At 40.8% G+C, this 15285-nt stretch overlaps 1 protein-coding gene across 9 annotated transcripts in view; it reads right to left on the bottom strand.

The window, feature by feature from the left end:
• Positions 1-15285, bottom strand: part of SLC28A3 (solute carrier family 28 member 3) — a 162447-nt gene that overhangs the window by 129499 nt on the left and 17663 nt on the right. For all 9 annotated transcript variants that reach the window (XR_010588622.1, XR_010602331.1, XR_010588621.1 and 6 more), the window contains exons 3-5: positions 14733-14812; positions 4632-4723; positions 2060-2249 (exon numbers count right to left, since the gene is read on the bottom strand). Coding sequence is in view for 5 of the 9 variants with exons in the window: in XM_024112432.3 (XP_023968200.1) it covers positions 2060-2249; positions 4632-4723; positions 14733-14812 (362 nt within the window). In the remaining 4 variants the exon portion in view is untranslated. The remainder of the gene's footprint in view (positions 1-2059; positions 2250-4631; positions 4724-14732; positions 14813-15285) is intronic.

Genomic DNA, 15285 nt, shown 5'->3' with positions numbered 1-15285 from the left:
TAATGTCCACTGAAATTAATAAAAATTAGGAGCCTGAATAACTTTGAGGATCTGGGTCTAAGTGGCTTGTCCAAATTATACAGGAAGTCTGTGAGAGAGCAGGAAGCTGGACCTGGGTCTCTTAAGATCCAGGCTAGCACCCTAGACATTAGACCATTCTTTCTCTCTCGATAATTGTTTCCCAGGAAAAAATAATATGTCTGCCCAATAATAACATGCCAAAAGCTACACATAAATGAATAAATGTGTGGCACAAACCAATCAAAATTAAGAAAAGTCTGTATTGCAGGTCTTACAATAGGGCAATGATGTGATGGGAATATTTGAACAAGCTACGCTAAAACTTTTCCCATTATCCTGTGTCAAGTCCCAGGTATCAGAAGTACATGTGCCTGCAGAGGGGGGAGGGATTGCGGAATCTGTTCGTTAGCCCATTTTAACAACAATATCTTCTCATACCTATAACCAAAGAAGGAAGCAACAAACAAGTTGCACTTGGCTGGATATTTGTATAGTTTGTCATGAAAAAATGTGCAGGGATGGAGTCTCAGTTACTGTAAATTAACACAGTATATTGATAATCATTTTATATGGCCCTCACTATTGTATTATTTGAACACCTCACAAACATTCGTAAAACCTGTCTGTGGTAGGGCAGTACTGTTATCCACATTGTACCAGTGGGGAACTGAAGCATGCAGACCAAATGACTTGTCAATAGTAAAGCTGAAAGTCCCACATCAGGACGGAATTGAACCTAGGTTTGTCAGGTCCAAGCTAGTACCCTAACCACTAGACTAGCCTTCTTCTGTGTTATTAATCAGCATGCTTATTATGCTAGTACCTAAGATGGTCTCTGCCCTGAAGCACTTACAATCTAAACAGACGAGACACAGGGTGGGGGAAGGGGTAGAATGCACAAGCAGAGTGAACTATGTGATGGCAGAAAATGGCACGTTAGTGCCACATTTTTTATTAATTTTTGGGGTGGGTTTACTTAGGAGGGGATCAGAAAGGGAAGGGAGGTTAGGGGGTCAGTTCTGGGTCCAGGATAGTGCTGGGCAGAAGGGGTGTTCCCAGCTTGTTCTCATTTTGCCCCCTCCCTCCCAGTGAACACGCCTCTACTCTGACTACTTCTGTTCTTACTGCCCGGAGACAATATAATGTTCAACTTTTATAATTGGATTGAGGTGTGTGTGTGAAGACCACAGGATGGATACACTGGTGTCAGTCAGGATTAATTCCAGTGAAGTACTGGATTTATATCAGTATAGATGAGAGAAGAATCAGGCCCTTTATGAGTACATATGTATGGGGGCATTCTCCCCAGAGAAACACTTGAAAATCCCCGCTATTAAGTGCAAACAGATCCCTCCCAAAGAAAAAAAAAAAAGAAAAAAAATTGCTTTTCAGAAATATTCTTGAGCCCTAGAATAACTGAGAAAGGGGTGTGAACTGCATCAGAGGCAGGAATTTTGGCCAATTTCCTTTCCCTTTTGTGTCAGCATTTTAACAGGATGGGAACCTTTAAGATTCCCCTCCAGCACATCACTCTAATGTGGTATTCCTTTTGCTGCCGGGTTGGGGCCAGGAGGAGTTGATCCTAAGTGCTCCAAATAACCAACCGCTTTGTTAATAACATGTTATTTTGCACAGTAGACATGTTTGTCTCCTGAGGAGTAAAATTATGCTCAGATACCACAGTGATGGGGCCATACAAGTACCTAGACAGATTAGATATAGATATAATACATTTCAGGCTTCAACAATTTGTTCATCTTAGATATGTATAAAGCCCTGAGAATTATGCTTTATAATGGGGAGCCTGATACAACTTGAGTGCTAAGTAATGGTTTGAATACCAGTGATCTAATATTGGAGAAAGATTCATTCAGGGTGCTTACTAACTTGCATTTACATTCACTTCCCAGTGAAAACAGTAAAATGGTTTTTAAAAAATGGTCCCAGTGAAGTCATAAAATTTATAAACAGCTAAAAGGCTAAATAAACTTAATGATATTATGTCCCTTTGCATAAGTAAGAAGCCAGTTTCATTTACCATTTTAGCCAAAACCACTGTTGTTTCAGAAACCTTTCACAAGGGGAAAAGAACTCAGCAATTTTGTCTTCATATCTGGCTATTAAAAAATCCCAGCAGATGAAGAAGATGGCTAGAACAGTGAGTACAAAAAGCGCCAGGGCTCTTTGAAAATTCAGGACACATGCTGTGATGACTATCATCAGGTAAGCTGTCAAGGAAACAAGCATATGTATGTCAGTTACATCCATCCTGTAAAAAAAGCAAACAAGCAAAACACACAACAGATGGCTATTTACTTACTTGAGCTTTAATTAGGAAATAGGAAAGTAAAGCCCTGATTCAGGAAAGCACTTGAACATGTACTTAAGTTCCACTTGATTTCAATGAGACTTAAGGATGATCTTGAAGCTAAGCACGTACTTAAGTGCTGTCCTGAAGGATAGCTTCCTGATTCCTAGCTTAAATGTGGACAGTGCCATTACATATAACATATTCAGTCACTATCAAACCCCATCACTGGGAAGTGGGGAGAGAAAGAGGTTCTGGTGTGTGGCCAAAGCAAAGTCCATTTTTAAGGTAGCAGCGAGGTAATAATAATAAACCAAACTCATGAACAGCACTATTCATCCTTAAATCTCAAAGCAGTTTACAAAGGAGGTAAGCGCCACTAGTAGTGTTACATATGGTAGTATGTAAAAACAAAAGCAGTAAATGTTCATTCAGATTACAGGCCTGGTGCCAGAAGTATGGGGTGATGTGATGCAAATAGTTGTCAAAAGTAGACACAGAATTTGGATAATGCCCTGTAGTTGGGTTAAGGGAGTTTTGAAGGCTGAGAGCCAGTAAGAGGGCAGGAAGTATTTCTAGGAGAGAGAGAGAGAGAGAGAGAGAGAAAGAAAACTAGGCTTTGCTGAAGTAAGAGGCAACAGTAGATACCAAAGCTACTACATTGATGTGTGCACTATAAACATTTCAGGGATAAATAGTTATGAGGAAGGGGAGAGCAATGCAGTTAAATAAGAATGGTTGGAACCTATAGCTAGCAGATGGGCTAGGAGGAGAGATGAGATGAGACCTGGCTCATGAACATGGGGCAGGGATGAGGAATGGATAAGTAAAGAAACCAGCAGAGAAGAATCTAATAGCAACTGATTTAAGGTGTATATTAAACAATAATCCCCAGATTAAACAAGAAATAATTCTGCTCCTGTATTCAAGTAATCCAAATAAAAATTGGCTTTTAGGGGCTTCCATGATATATTTCTGGCTGAATAAAGCCTACCATATATTAGAAGAAGGCAGTTTCTTTGATCACTGGGGCAAAGTGAAACATCCACGGAGCAGCATGTGTTCTGTGCACAAATGGAGTGATTTAAAAATAATGGTGCCTATTCCATCTTCCACGATATGCATGAAAGTGGAAAATATTAGTGGAAATAAGGAGAAGCATTCAGGGATTTACCTCTGTAAACTGGGCTATGCAACAAGGGCCTGACTCATAGCCTGCTGAAATCAATGGGAGCCTTTCCAATGATTTAAATGGACTTTGGATTAGGCCCCAAATTTGCTGCCTGCAGTAACTAGCTACAAATGGATTTGGCACATGACAGTTTCCTGGATAAAATATGGGGCAACAGAATACTTAATACACATAAATAATTACCTGCTTTTGCATGCCTATAACAATGAAGCAGTAGTTTCTTTTCCTTTTGTAAGGCAAATTGTATATATTAAACACTGACATGTTCTTGGGAAGTCTCTCTCTTGAGTTATTCTGAGAGTTATTCTAAGAGTTTAGATCGGAAGACCTCAAAAGAAAGCTCATAAAAGGACAGAATGGAACAATCCAGTTTACTGCACAATCAGGGGAGGGACAAACAGGACCATTTGAATGAGTTCTCTATGTATGCTGGAATGCCGAGGCTTTGTGGCATGACCTTTCCATAATGAAACACTTTGGCGTGGGCACTGAATTGCTCAGGTAGGAGAATGTTAATAGGACAAGGAGCCTTTCACTTCTAGAACACTGATTTGAATCCAGTCTAAGTTGGTACTAACTAAAAGTTAGTACTAACTAAAACTATCTGATTGCTGTTTAGTGGTGTATAGTATAGGAATTTGTAGTCTCAAGCAAGCTCCTAGAAGATATAATTTAAAATAACTGACACCACTGTCTCAGCAGAGAAGCTGATCACTGAATGGACATGGTAACTGAACTACCCTTTTCATCCCTAAATGTAGTCTGTCCAGGTCAGAGATGAAGCATATTGGTGGCACAGCATAGGGAAGCTTCCACTATTATTGCTCTTGCTGTACTTGTCTGCTGAATAAACGGAGAATTTCAGTCTGAAACCATTGTCCAGGACTAGAATTCACTTTAATCTCCTATATCTTCTCAAAAACATTCAGAAAGATTTGATGGACTCTTATCTGTAGAAATGTCTGATAGTTTTCCAGTATGTTATATCAATTAAATTCCACTTCACACTACTTAATTCAAACACTGAAAGCAAAACATGCATAGCCTGAAATCAAAGTAAAACTGAAAGAGGGTACAGTTATTTCCTATGGTTTTAAAAAAATAAAGTACCTGCTATTAAAATTCCATATATCACATATCGAATTCTGGTTTTGTATTTCTTGCAAAAGTCACAGACTTCCTCATATTTCCTTTCCAGATACCTAGAAGTACACACAAGCAACCAAAGCAAACAGAACAAAGAAATAAATTCCATCAAAGCAGAAAGAAGAGTAATTCATATAGGAACATTGCATTAGATCAATCAAAGCTCCTGGACTGCCAGAGAGTTAATTTTGCATTCCAAAGTGCAAAATAAAACTCCCTTGACAGTCTTGGCTATCTTTTTGGAACTATTTTAGTATTAGTTGTTTGACTTTGGACTAGTAGAATGAATATGGATTTGGGAAACCCTTAGAGGGCCAAAATTTTGAAAGATTAAGATGTGGGTCTGTCCACACAAAATGCACATGTAAATGCACAACTGTACTGTGTCTGCAATTACTGTAACTGTGAGGAAATTAGATAATAGAATTAACATAAACTAGTTAGGCTCTTAACTAGTCATTAGTGTACTCGTTACCAGATTTGTGTGCACATCTGCAATAATCATGAGCTTTATTGCAAAGGTGTAGTTTTTTGTGCATGTCAAGGTCCATGCACAAAATCATTGTAGTATCTCTGGATCTCTTGAAAATATAGCCCATCATTACAGGCACTCAACATTTATCACACTTTTGATTATATGGAAGATAAAATTATCTAGTGTGTCCAAATACTGTGAGTGTATCTTAGCATCTGCCCTCCCCAGGTGTTAAGTGACCCATTTTTAGTTATTTTTTCATATCTGTAGTGAATGCCATGGGATTTTACCATGGTGCACTAAGATGTAAGGGAAGAACAGTGTAAGGGAATGAATTCACCCCAGATTTTCATGAATATGATATATGGTGGTACAAAGTGTGTGTCTAGACCAGTGGTGCAGCTCTCTGTGTGTTATGTGGGCCACCACAGAATATATATACTACCTATATGGCCCTGAGGATGTCATGGGACTGCAGATGCGTGCTGATTGGTCTGCTAGCAGCCCGTGGGCTGCGGGTTGAGAATCACTGAGCTAGACAATCACCTAAGCTTTGTGTAAGCTTGGAAAGAATTCACAGCTACAGATATGACTCTCTAAGTCAGTTCCTGACAACCATTAGACTAGAAAAACAAAGATATATTTAAGGATAATAATTATCCAAACTCTATTCACATGTTAAACAGATGCAGCTGGAGTCAAATATGCAGTGAAATTTAGCATGAGCTTTCTCCTTATGCTGTAGTAAATAATGATTAATTTAAAAGAAACAGGAAATGGCGCATGCCACTGTAATGTGATTCATTTTTATTTAGTTCAGATTAGCACTCAAACAACAGATTAGGAACAAGTTTGCTCACCAGGTCAAACAGTAACAGGTCTTTGATAAATGTTTTTTGCTTCTGACATGTCAGTTTTATTACTGGAATTTCTATTGCCATACAAATTATAGCTATTATTTGATAGGACGTTAAGTTATCCACTAAGCCTCTGCAAAGAGATTAGGTAAAGGAAAAGGAAAGAAAGCTGAAGGGAAAGACGCATATATAAAACAGAACAACCTTATCAATTTTAATTGTTGGTGAATGAATTAAAGATTATTAGCGATTACCTGCTATGGTGTATTCTTACAGTGCTATAGTAATCGACAGATTTATTTTACAACTTAGTAATAGATAGTTAAGATAGGGTATGGTCATGAAAGGATACAGTCAACCTGTGGAACTCTTTGCCAGATGATGTTGTGAAGGACAAGACTATAAGCGGGTTCAAAAAAGAACTAGATAAATTCATGGAGGATAGGTCCATCAATGGCTAGTAGCCAGGTTGGACAGGGATGGTGTCCCTAGCTTCTGTTTGCCAAAAGTTGAGAATGGGTGACAGGGGATGGATCACTTGGTGATTGCCTGTTCTGTTCATTCCCTCTGGGGCACCTGGCATTAGCCACTGTTGGAAGACAGGATACTGGGCTAGATGGACCTTTGGTCTGACCCAGTATGGCCGTGCTTATGCTTCTTCGTTTATTGTATAGTGGAACACAATCTGCTCTGTTACAGTATATTCTCAAGATATTTTGTATAATTCTACAAATTATCCTTATTGTTGATTCTAACTCAGAGATCATAAAATTGAATTGTATTTTCTTACAATCTCTTTTGCCCCTACATCATTTGCTTAATAGGTTAGGTTTGATTACTTATTTCTTTAAGTGCCTATCATGTTAGCATCCAGGCTCCTTAAAACAATTCAATATTGAATAAACACACAGATAATAAATGGGTAATTTTACTCTGAGATGTTTTTCCTTTGGAAGAATAGCATCTTGGGGTTCTAGTTCATTATCTCTCAAAGAACTGAAAGCCCATCTGGTTGTATGGGTGTAATGTGTAAAGTGTAAAAAAGCCAAAATGACTGAGAAATTAAAAATGTAACAGTAATAGACCATGAATCCCACTGATGCCTGAACCTGGTGATGTTCTGAACAAAAAGAGCTCTCAATCATGCTAGTAGCTGTTTCCATTGCTTCACATTGACACTCAGAGTGATAATCTTAGAATCCCCTTATCTAAATGATTCCTTATCAAGTCTGCTCACTTCATAAGTACAGATGTCATTTTCTGAATGCTATTCCTGTAAACTTTACTTTAAAAGATAAGCATGTGCTTAAATACTTTACCTATTTGGAACAGGTAGTAGATCTATTGAATAAGAATGGTCATTTTTAAAAAGATACTTTTAGAACATAGAGTTCATTAAAATTTAGGTTATCAGTAGTGTAGTGGGGCAGCTGTCCCACTCCTGGAAAACAAGGGTTAAAACAGCCGATTGGAATAGCAGCCACAGCTGTGGCCAGCTCAATTAGGGCCCACCTCACCCTTCTAAGAGGGCTGGGGCCCAGGAGCCGGGGGAGTCCCACTCTAGCCCTGCTGGGAGTAAGGTACCTGAAGTGGAGCAGTGCTGGGGAAGGACAAGGGGAGCTGGGGAGCTCCAGCCTGGTAAACGCCCAGGCTGCAGGCCTTGATGAAGGCCTATGAAAAGGTACTGGGGCTGCAGAGGGGCAGCCTGGGGATAGGCAAAGGCAGCAGGTCCTAACCCCTTACCAGTGCTGAGTGGCCTTTACAGACTGCAGTTTTCCCCAGGGAGAGGGGCTAGATGATGACTGGCAGTAGCCACTGAGGCAAGGTGGGTTTAGAGGGTTGGGGGTTCCCCTGAGAGGGAAGACCCAGAGCGTGGTGGGGTACTGCTGGGGCAGAACCTCGAGGTAAAGGGCACCAGGGTCTGAGAGGCACAGGGGGCCAGCGGCAGGCGAGACACTGGTCAGCAGAGGGCATTCCATATGCTGGAGAGCTAATTCCCAGGATGACCATCAGGAGGCACCGTGCCGGTGAGTCGTCGCTTTGCTACAAGTAGCTATACAAATCACTATTCTTACTTGCAAAAGCAGCAAAGAGTCCTGTGGCACCTTATAGACTATCAGACGTAACAGACTAATCGTCTGTTAGTCTAAGGTGCCACAGGACTCTTTGCTGCTTTTACAGATCCAGACTAACACGGCTACCCCTTTGATACTATTCTTACTTGTATTCATCTCCTAGAAGATGCACCTCAATACTGTCCTGCTGGTATATAATCCATAAAATGCCTAACTGATGGAGTATACATTATACTGTCTATGCAATCATAGAATCATTTAACTGCTTGATTGTTTGAAAAGTGTGAATTGGGAGTGCTTTGTTCCAGGTGGGGCGCAAGTGGTGTTCTCGTCCATCCTCCCTGTGGAAGGAAAAGGCCTGGGTAGAGACCGTCGAATCGTGGAAGTCAACGAATGGCTACGCAGGTGGTGTCAGAGAGAAGGCTTTGGATTCTTTGACAATGGGATGGTGTCCCAAGAAGGAGGAGTGCTAGGCAGAGACAGGCTCCACCTAATAAAGAGAGGGAAGAGCCTCTTCGCAAGCAGGCTGGCTAACCTAGTGAGGAGGGCTTTAAACTAGGTTCACCAGGGAGACCAAAGCCCTGAGGTAAGTGGGGAAGTGGGATACCGGGAGGAAGCACGAGCAGGAGAGCACAAGAGGGGAGGACTCCTCCCTCATATTGAGAAAGCAGGATGATCAGTGAGTTATCTTAAGTGCTATAAACAAATGCAAGAAGCCTGGGAAACAAGCAGGGGGAACTGGAAGTCCTGTTACAGTCAAGGAATTATGATCTGATTGGAATAACAGAGACTTAGTGGGATAACTCACATGACTGGAGTACTGTCATGGATGGATATAAACTGTTCAGGAAGAACAGGCAGGGCAGAAAAGATGGGGAAGTTGCATTGTATGTAAGAGAGCAGTATGATTGCTCAGAACTCCGGTATGAAACTGCAGAAAAACCTCTGGATTAAGTTTAGAAGTGTGAGCAACAAGGGTGATGTCGTGGTGAGAGTCTGCTATAGACCACCAGACCAGGGGGATGAGGTGGATGAGGCTTTCTTCTGACAACTAACAGAAGTTACTAGATCGCAGGCCCTGGTTCTCATGGGAGACTTCAATCACCCTGATATCTGCTGGAAGAGCAATACAGCGGTGCACAGAAGTCCAGGAAGTTTTTGGAAAGTGTAGGGGACAATTTCCTGGTGCAAGTGCAAGGAGGAACCAACTAGGGGCAGAGCTCTTCTTGACCTGCTGCTCACAAACAGGGAAGAATTAGTAGGGGAAGCAAAAGTGGATGGGAACCTGGGAGGAAGTGACCATGAGATGGTCAAGTTCAGGATCCTGACACAAGGAAGAAAGGAGAGCAGCAGAATACGGACCCTGGACTTCAGAAAAGCTGACTTTGACTCCCCCAGTGCATCCCAGGGTGCTAAAGGAGTTGGCGGATGTGATTGCAGAGCCATTGGCCATTATCTTTGAAAACTCATGGCGATTGGGGGAGGTCCCGGATGACTGGAAAAAGGCTAATGTAGTGCTCATCTTTAAAAAAGGGAAGGAGGAGGATCTGGGGAACTACAGGCTAGTCACCGTCACCTCAGTCCCTGGAAAAATCATGGGGCAGGTCCTCAAGGAATCAATTCTGAAGCACTTAGGAGAGAGGAAAGTGATCAGGAACAGTCAGCATGGATTCATCAACGGCAAGTCATGCCTGACTAACCTAATTGCCTTCTATGACGAGATAACTGGCTCTGTGGATCAGGGGAAAGCAGTGGACGTGTTATTCCTTGACTTTAGCAAAGCTTTTGGCAGCAAGTTAAAGAAGTATGGGCTGGATGAATGGATTATAAGGTGGATAGAAAGCTGGCTAGATCGTAGGGCTCAACAGGTAGTGATCAATGGCTCCATCTCTAGTTGGCAGCCGGTATCAAGCCGAGTGCCCCAAGAGTCGGTCCTGGGGCTGGTTTTGTTCAATATCTTCATTAATGATCTGGAGGATGGCATGGACTGCACCCTCAGCAAGTTTGCAGATGACACTAAACTGGGAGGAGTGGTAGATAAGCTGGAGAGTAGGGATAGGATACAGAGGGACCTAGACAAATTAGAGGATTGGGCCAAAAGAAATCTGATGAGGTTCAACAAGGACAAGTGCAGAATCCCTGCACTGCTACAGACTAGGGACCGAATGGCTAGGCAGCAGTTCTGCAGAAAAGGACCTAGGGGTTACAGTGGACGAGAAGCTGGATATGAGTTGACAGTGTGCCAAGAAGGCTAACGGCATTTTGGGCTGTATAAGTAGGGGCATTGTCAGCAGATTGAGGGACGTGATCATTCCCCTCTATTCGACATTGGTAAGGCCTCATCTTGAGTACTGTGTCCAGTTTTGGGCCCCACACTACAAGAAGGATGTGGAAAAATTAGAAAGAGTCCAGTGGAGCGCAACAAAAATGATTAGAAGGCTGGAGCACATGACTTATGAGAAGAGGCTGAGGGAACTGGGATTGTTTAGTCTGCAGAAGAGAAGAATGAGGAGGGATTTGATAGCTGCTTTCAATTACCTGAAAGGGGGCTCCAAAGAGGATGGATCTAGACTCTTCTCAGTGGTAGCAGATGACAGAACAAGGAGTAATGGTCTCAAGTTGCTGTGAGGGAGGTTTAGGTTGGATATTAGGAAAAACTTTTTGACTAGGAGGGTGGTGAAGCACTGGAATGGATTACCTAGGGAGGTGGTGGAATCTCCTTCCTTAGAGGTTTTTAAGCTCAGGCTTAATAAAGCCCTGGCTGGGATGATTTAGTTGGGGATTGGTCTTGCTTTGAGCAGGGAGTTGGACTAGATGACCTCCTGAGGTCCCTTCCAACCCTGATATTCTATGACCTCGAGTGGGCATCGAGTCCAGTCCCCTGCATTCATGGCAGGACTAATTATCTAGACCATTTCTGACGGGTATATATCTAACCTGCTCTTAAAAATCTCCAATGACGGAGATTCATAACCTCCCTAAGCAATTTATTCCAGTACTTAACCACCCTGACAGTTAGGAAGTTTTTCCTAATGTCCAACCTAAACCGCCATTGCTTCAATTTAAGCCCATTGCTTCTTGTCCTATCCTCAGAGGTTAAGAAAAGCAATTTTTCTTCCTCCTCCTTGTATATGTTGTTGTTAATGGATTGATTTGTTTCAAGGCTTGCGACACCGGAATGCTTGGCTATTGGCAGTGATTTTTTTTTTTAAATAAATCAGTGAGGCATTGGCCTTCAAAATAAAGGACACATAATGAATGGACTTTTCAAGAACACAGGAAAAAAGTCAGGCTAAATGTTAGGTCCATCTTGAAGTTTTAATTCACGAATAACAATTTTATAGACATACCACTACCCCCACCGAATGCCTGATATTCTACTCCCACTCTATGTTCAGTGACATCAAAAGCTATCTTCAGAGTAATTCAAGTGAAGCAAAGTGCTCTTTGGATTACTGTGTAAATAGAGATTTCTTTACTGCAAGTAATTATATTGAGCTGCGGATGGAAGAACAAAATGACCTGGGGAACAATAATAAAGCACTGTGGATAAAACTTAATTATTCTGGAACTTTCAATGGTATTATAAATAAATCAGAATTAATAACTTCCTAAACATGTGCCCTTCATCTTCTTTGCCCTTACTCATCTTTCCACTCCTACCTATTATAGATTCATTACTATTCTTTGTTCGGGTTTTCACCAAGAAGGTTGGTGGTGATTGGACGTCTAACGTAGTGAATGCCAGTGAAAAAAAGGTAGGATCAGAAGAGGCTAAAATAGGGAAAGAACAAATTAAAAATTACTTGGACAAATTAGATGTCTTCAAGTCACCAGGGCCTGATGAAATGCATCTTAGAATACTCAAGGAGCTGACTGAGGAGATATATGAGCCATTAGTGATTATCTTTGAGAAGTATTGAAGACAGGAGAGATTCCAGAAGACTGGAAAAGGGCAAATATAGTGCTCATATATAAAAAGGGAAAAAGAACAACCCAGAGAATTACAGACAAGTCAGCTTAACTTCTGTACCCGGAAAGATAATGGAGCAAATAATTAAGCAATCAATTTGCAAACATTTAGAAGATAATAAGGTGATAAGTAACAGTCAGCATGGATTTGTCAAAAACAAATCATGTCAAACCAACCTGATAGCTTTCTTTGACAGGGTAACAAGCCTTGTGGATGGGGGGGAAGAGGTAGACGTGGTATATCTTGACTTTAGTAAAGCTTTTGATACTGTCTCGCGTGACCTTCTCATAAACAAACTAGGGAAATGCAATGGAGCTACTATAAGGTGGGTGCAAAACTGGTTGGAAAACCATTCCCAGAGAGTAATCAGTGGTTCATAGTCCTGCTGGAAGGCATAATGAGTGGGGCCCCGCAGGGATCAGGGATCAGTTCTGGGTCTGGTTCTGATCAATATCTTCATCAATGATTTAGATAATGAAATAGAGAGTACACTTATAACGTTTGCGGACGATACCAGGCTGGGAGGGGTTGCAAGTGCTTTGGAGGATAGGATTAAAATTCAAAATGATCTAGATGAGAAATGGTCTCAAGTAAATACTGTAGGATGAAATTCAATAAGGACAAATGCAAAGTACTCCATTTAGGAAGGAACAATCAGTTGCACACATAAAAAATAGGAAGGAGTACTGCAGAAAGGGATCTGGGGGGTCATAGTGGACCACAAGCTAAATATGAGTCAAGAGTGTAACGCTGTTGCAAAAAAATTGAACATCATTCTGGGATGTATTAGCAGGAGTGTTGTAAGCAAGACATGAGAAGTAATTCTTCCACTCTAATCCACTCTGATTAGGCCTCAACTGGAGTATTGTGTCCAGTTCTGGGCACCACATTTCAGGAAGGATGTGGACAAATTGGAGAGAGTTCAGAGAAGAGCAACAAAAATGATTAAAGGTCTAGAAAACATGACCTATGAGGGAAGATTGCAAAAATTGGGTTTGTTTAGTCTGGAAAAGAGAAGACTGAGAGGGGACATAACAGTTTTCAAGTACATAAAAGGTTGTTACAAAGAGGAGGAAGAAAAATTACTCTTTGTAACCTCTGAGGATAGGACAAGAAGCAATGGGCTTGAATTGCAGCAAGGGACGTTTAGGTTGGACATTAGGAAAAACTTCCTACTGTCAGGATGGTTAAGCACTGGAATAAATTGCCAAGGGAGGTTGTGGAATCTCCATCATTGGAGATTTTTAAGAGCCTGTTAGACAAACACCTGTCAGGGATGGTCTAGATAATTAGTCTTGCCACAAGTGCAAGGGAGTGGATTAGATGACCTCTCAGAGTCCCTTCCAGTTCTATGATTCTAACATTCTAAACTTTAAGGGCCTGATTCTGAGAATGGGAGTCTCTGCTCAAAAATGTGCACACAACTGCATGTTTGCAGATGCTTCGTTTGTACATACAACTATGGTAACTGCAAATGGTTATTTAGACACTCAAATGCTTAATTTGCACTCACAATTACAGCGATTTCCACCCTTTTTTTTAACATGGCCCTAAAAGTTTAAAATGGGCAATAGTTTCATAAATGCTAGTAAAACCACACATTTCCAAAGAGCAGGGAGGAGTGACCAGAGAAGAATAGTTCATTTGATTATGTAAAAATAGTTAATTACTTTACAAATTGTGTGGCATAAAAACTAATGCTAACTGCTTAAGATAAATATTTTAATGTTATGACTGCTTGTGAAAGTGACCAAATTATGGGCCTGGTTTTCTAAGTTAAGTGTGTAATGCATATTTTATGCATATACTTAATTTATGGATCCAAATTCCCAACTTGTGCATATAAATTAGGTAATTTTACATGCACATGGCCAGGTCAAGTAACCCAGTTTGAATGAGATAAATTCAAAATACCTGGCTACCTAGCAGCTGAGTGTCTAGAGCTTGCTGAATTATAAAACAGGAAGACTGAGATTCAAAACTGAAAGCTGTGAAGACAATACGTAACAAAGCCGTGATAGAAATTGAAGGAAAGAGTAAAGCAGAGCACAATGTGCTTATATGAAAACTTCTCCCATCCCAATATGGCAGAAGCATGTTAATTCAAAAGTCAGTATTTTATCTCAAGCTCAGGAACCTCTTTTATGGAGATTGGATGTACACACACACAGGGACTATCAGCTCAATTCATTGTGTAATCACTGACACCTGTGCAAAGTAGTGTAAAACACTACCGAATCCGGATGGTAGTGGTTTATATCTACTTTGCACTGGTGTGAATTACTATATAGTATGCATGGCAATGATGAATCTTGAACTTTCAGTTGGAATCCATTAACAGGCTCAACTATTATATAAGCTACTATGCAAAAGTGGTGCTGTTGGATCAAACGGGCAAATCTAGTTTATGTAAAAATATTAGTTTCTCTAATTTGCAAAGATTCCTGATCATAATCACATGCTCAGTTCCATGATCATATACGTCAGTTGCAAGGCATAATAATTTTAAATATAATGTAGTTTTTTCAATACACAAATTACTAGGAGATACAAGGGACTGCCTGGCTTAGTAATGTGGCAGCTGAATTTTGGCCTGTCATGCAGGAGGCTGAGACATTGGCAAATTTTTGCTTGGAGTTGGGGTGAAATGGGTGGAAAACTTGCTCATTAAAAAAAAATAATTACCCTTTTAAGAATGTTCTCTCAGCTACTGAATCTTGTTTGTTTTTATGCTGATCACTCTCGATATTGATGTGTGTATCCTCCTGGAAAACAGATACATAAAAATATAGTGAGTCTGACATATTTCTTGAGTAATCTTCAAAAGAGAAGATTCTCTTAAAGACAGCTGGGTGTGGTGGTTTCACAGGGCAAAAATTGGTTTCATTCTGTAGCTGAATCACAATCGGCATGCAGTCTCAACAGGAACTCTCAAGAGTAACATCTCATTCCACTTGCTCTATTCATGACACACATTCTCTCTCATTTTGCATACACAGCTCTGATTCTGCTGTGTGGTACCAACACTGTTATTAACATCAAGCAAACCCAGTAGTTATATAGCATAGCTGTTAAGTGATGAGCTTTTTGAATTTTGAACCTTCTCAAAGCCCACAAAATGTAAAAGGGGGAGGTAAAGAAGGAGATTAGCCTGTCCCCTCTGTCACTAGATGAGGAAAAGAGCCAAGAACAGAATAGTTTTGTATAGATGATCAAAAGTGAATCTTATATTCTAGGT

The sequence above is a fragment of the Chrysemys picta genome, chromosome 6 (genome assembly GCF_011386835.1).
Source record: "Chrysemys picta bellii isolate R12L10 chromosome 6, ASM1138683v2, whole genome shotgun sequence".
NCBI classification, from domain to species: domain Eukaryota; kingdom Metazoa; phylum Chordata; order Testudines; family Emydidae; genus Chrysemys; species Chrysemys picta.
The sequence above is the reverse complement of the archived record's forward strand: the minus strand, read 5'-3'. Positions and strand labels throughout refer to the sequence as shown.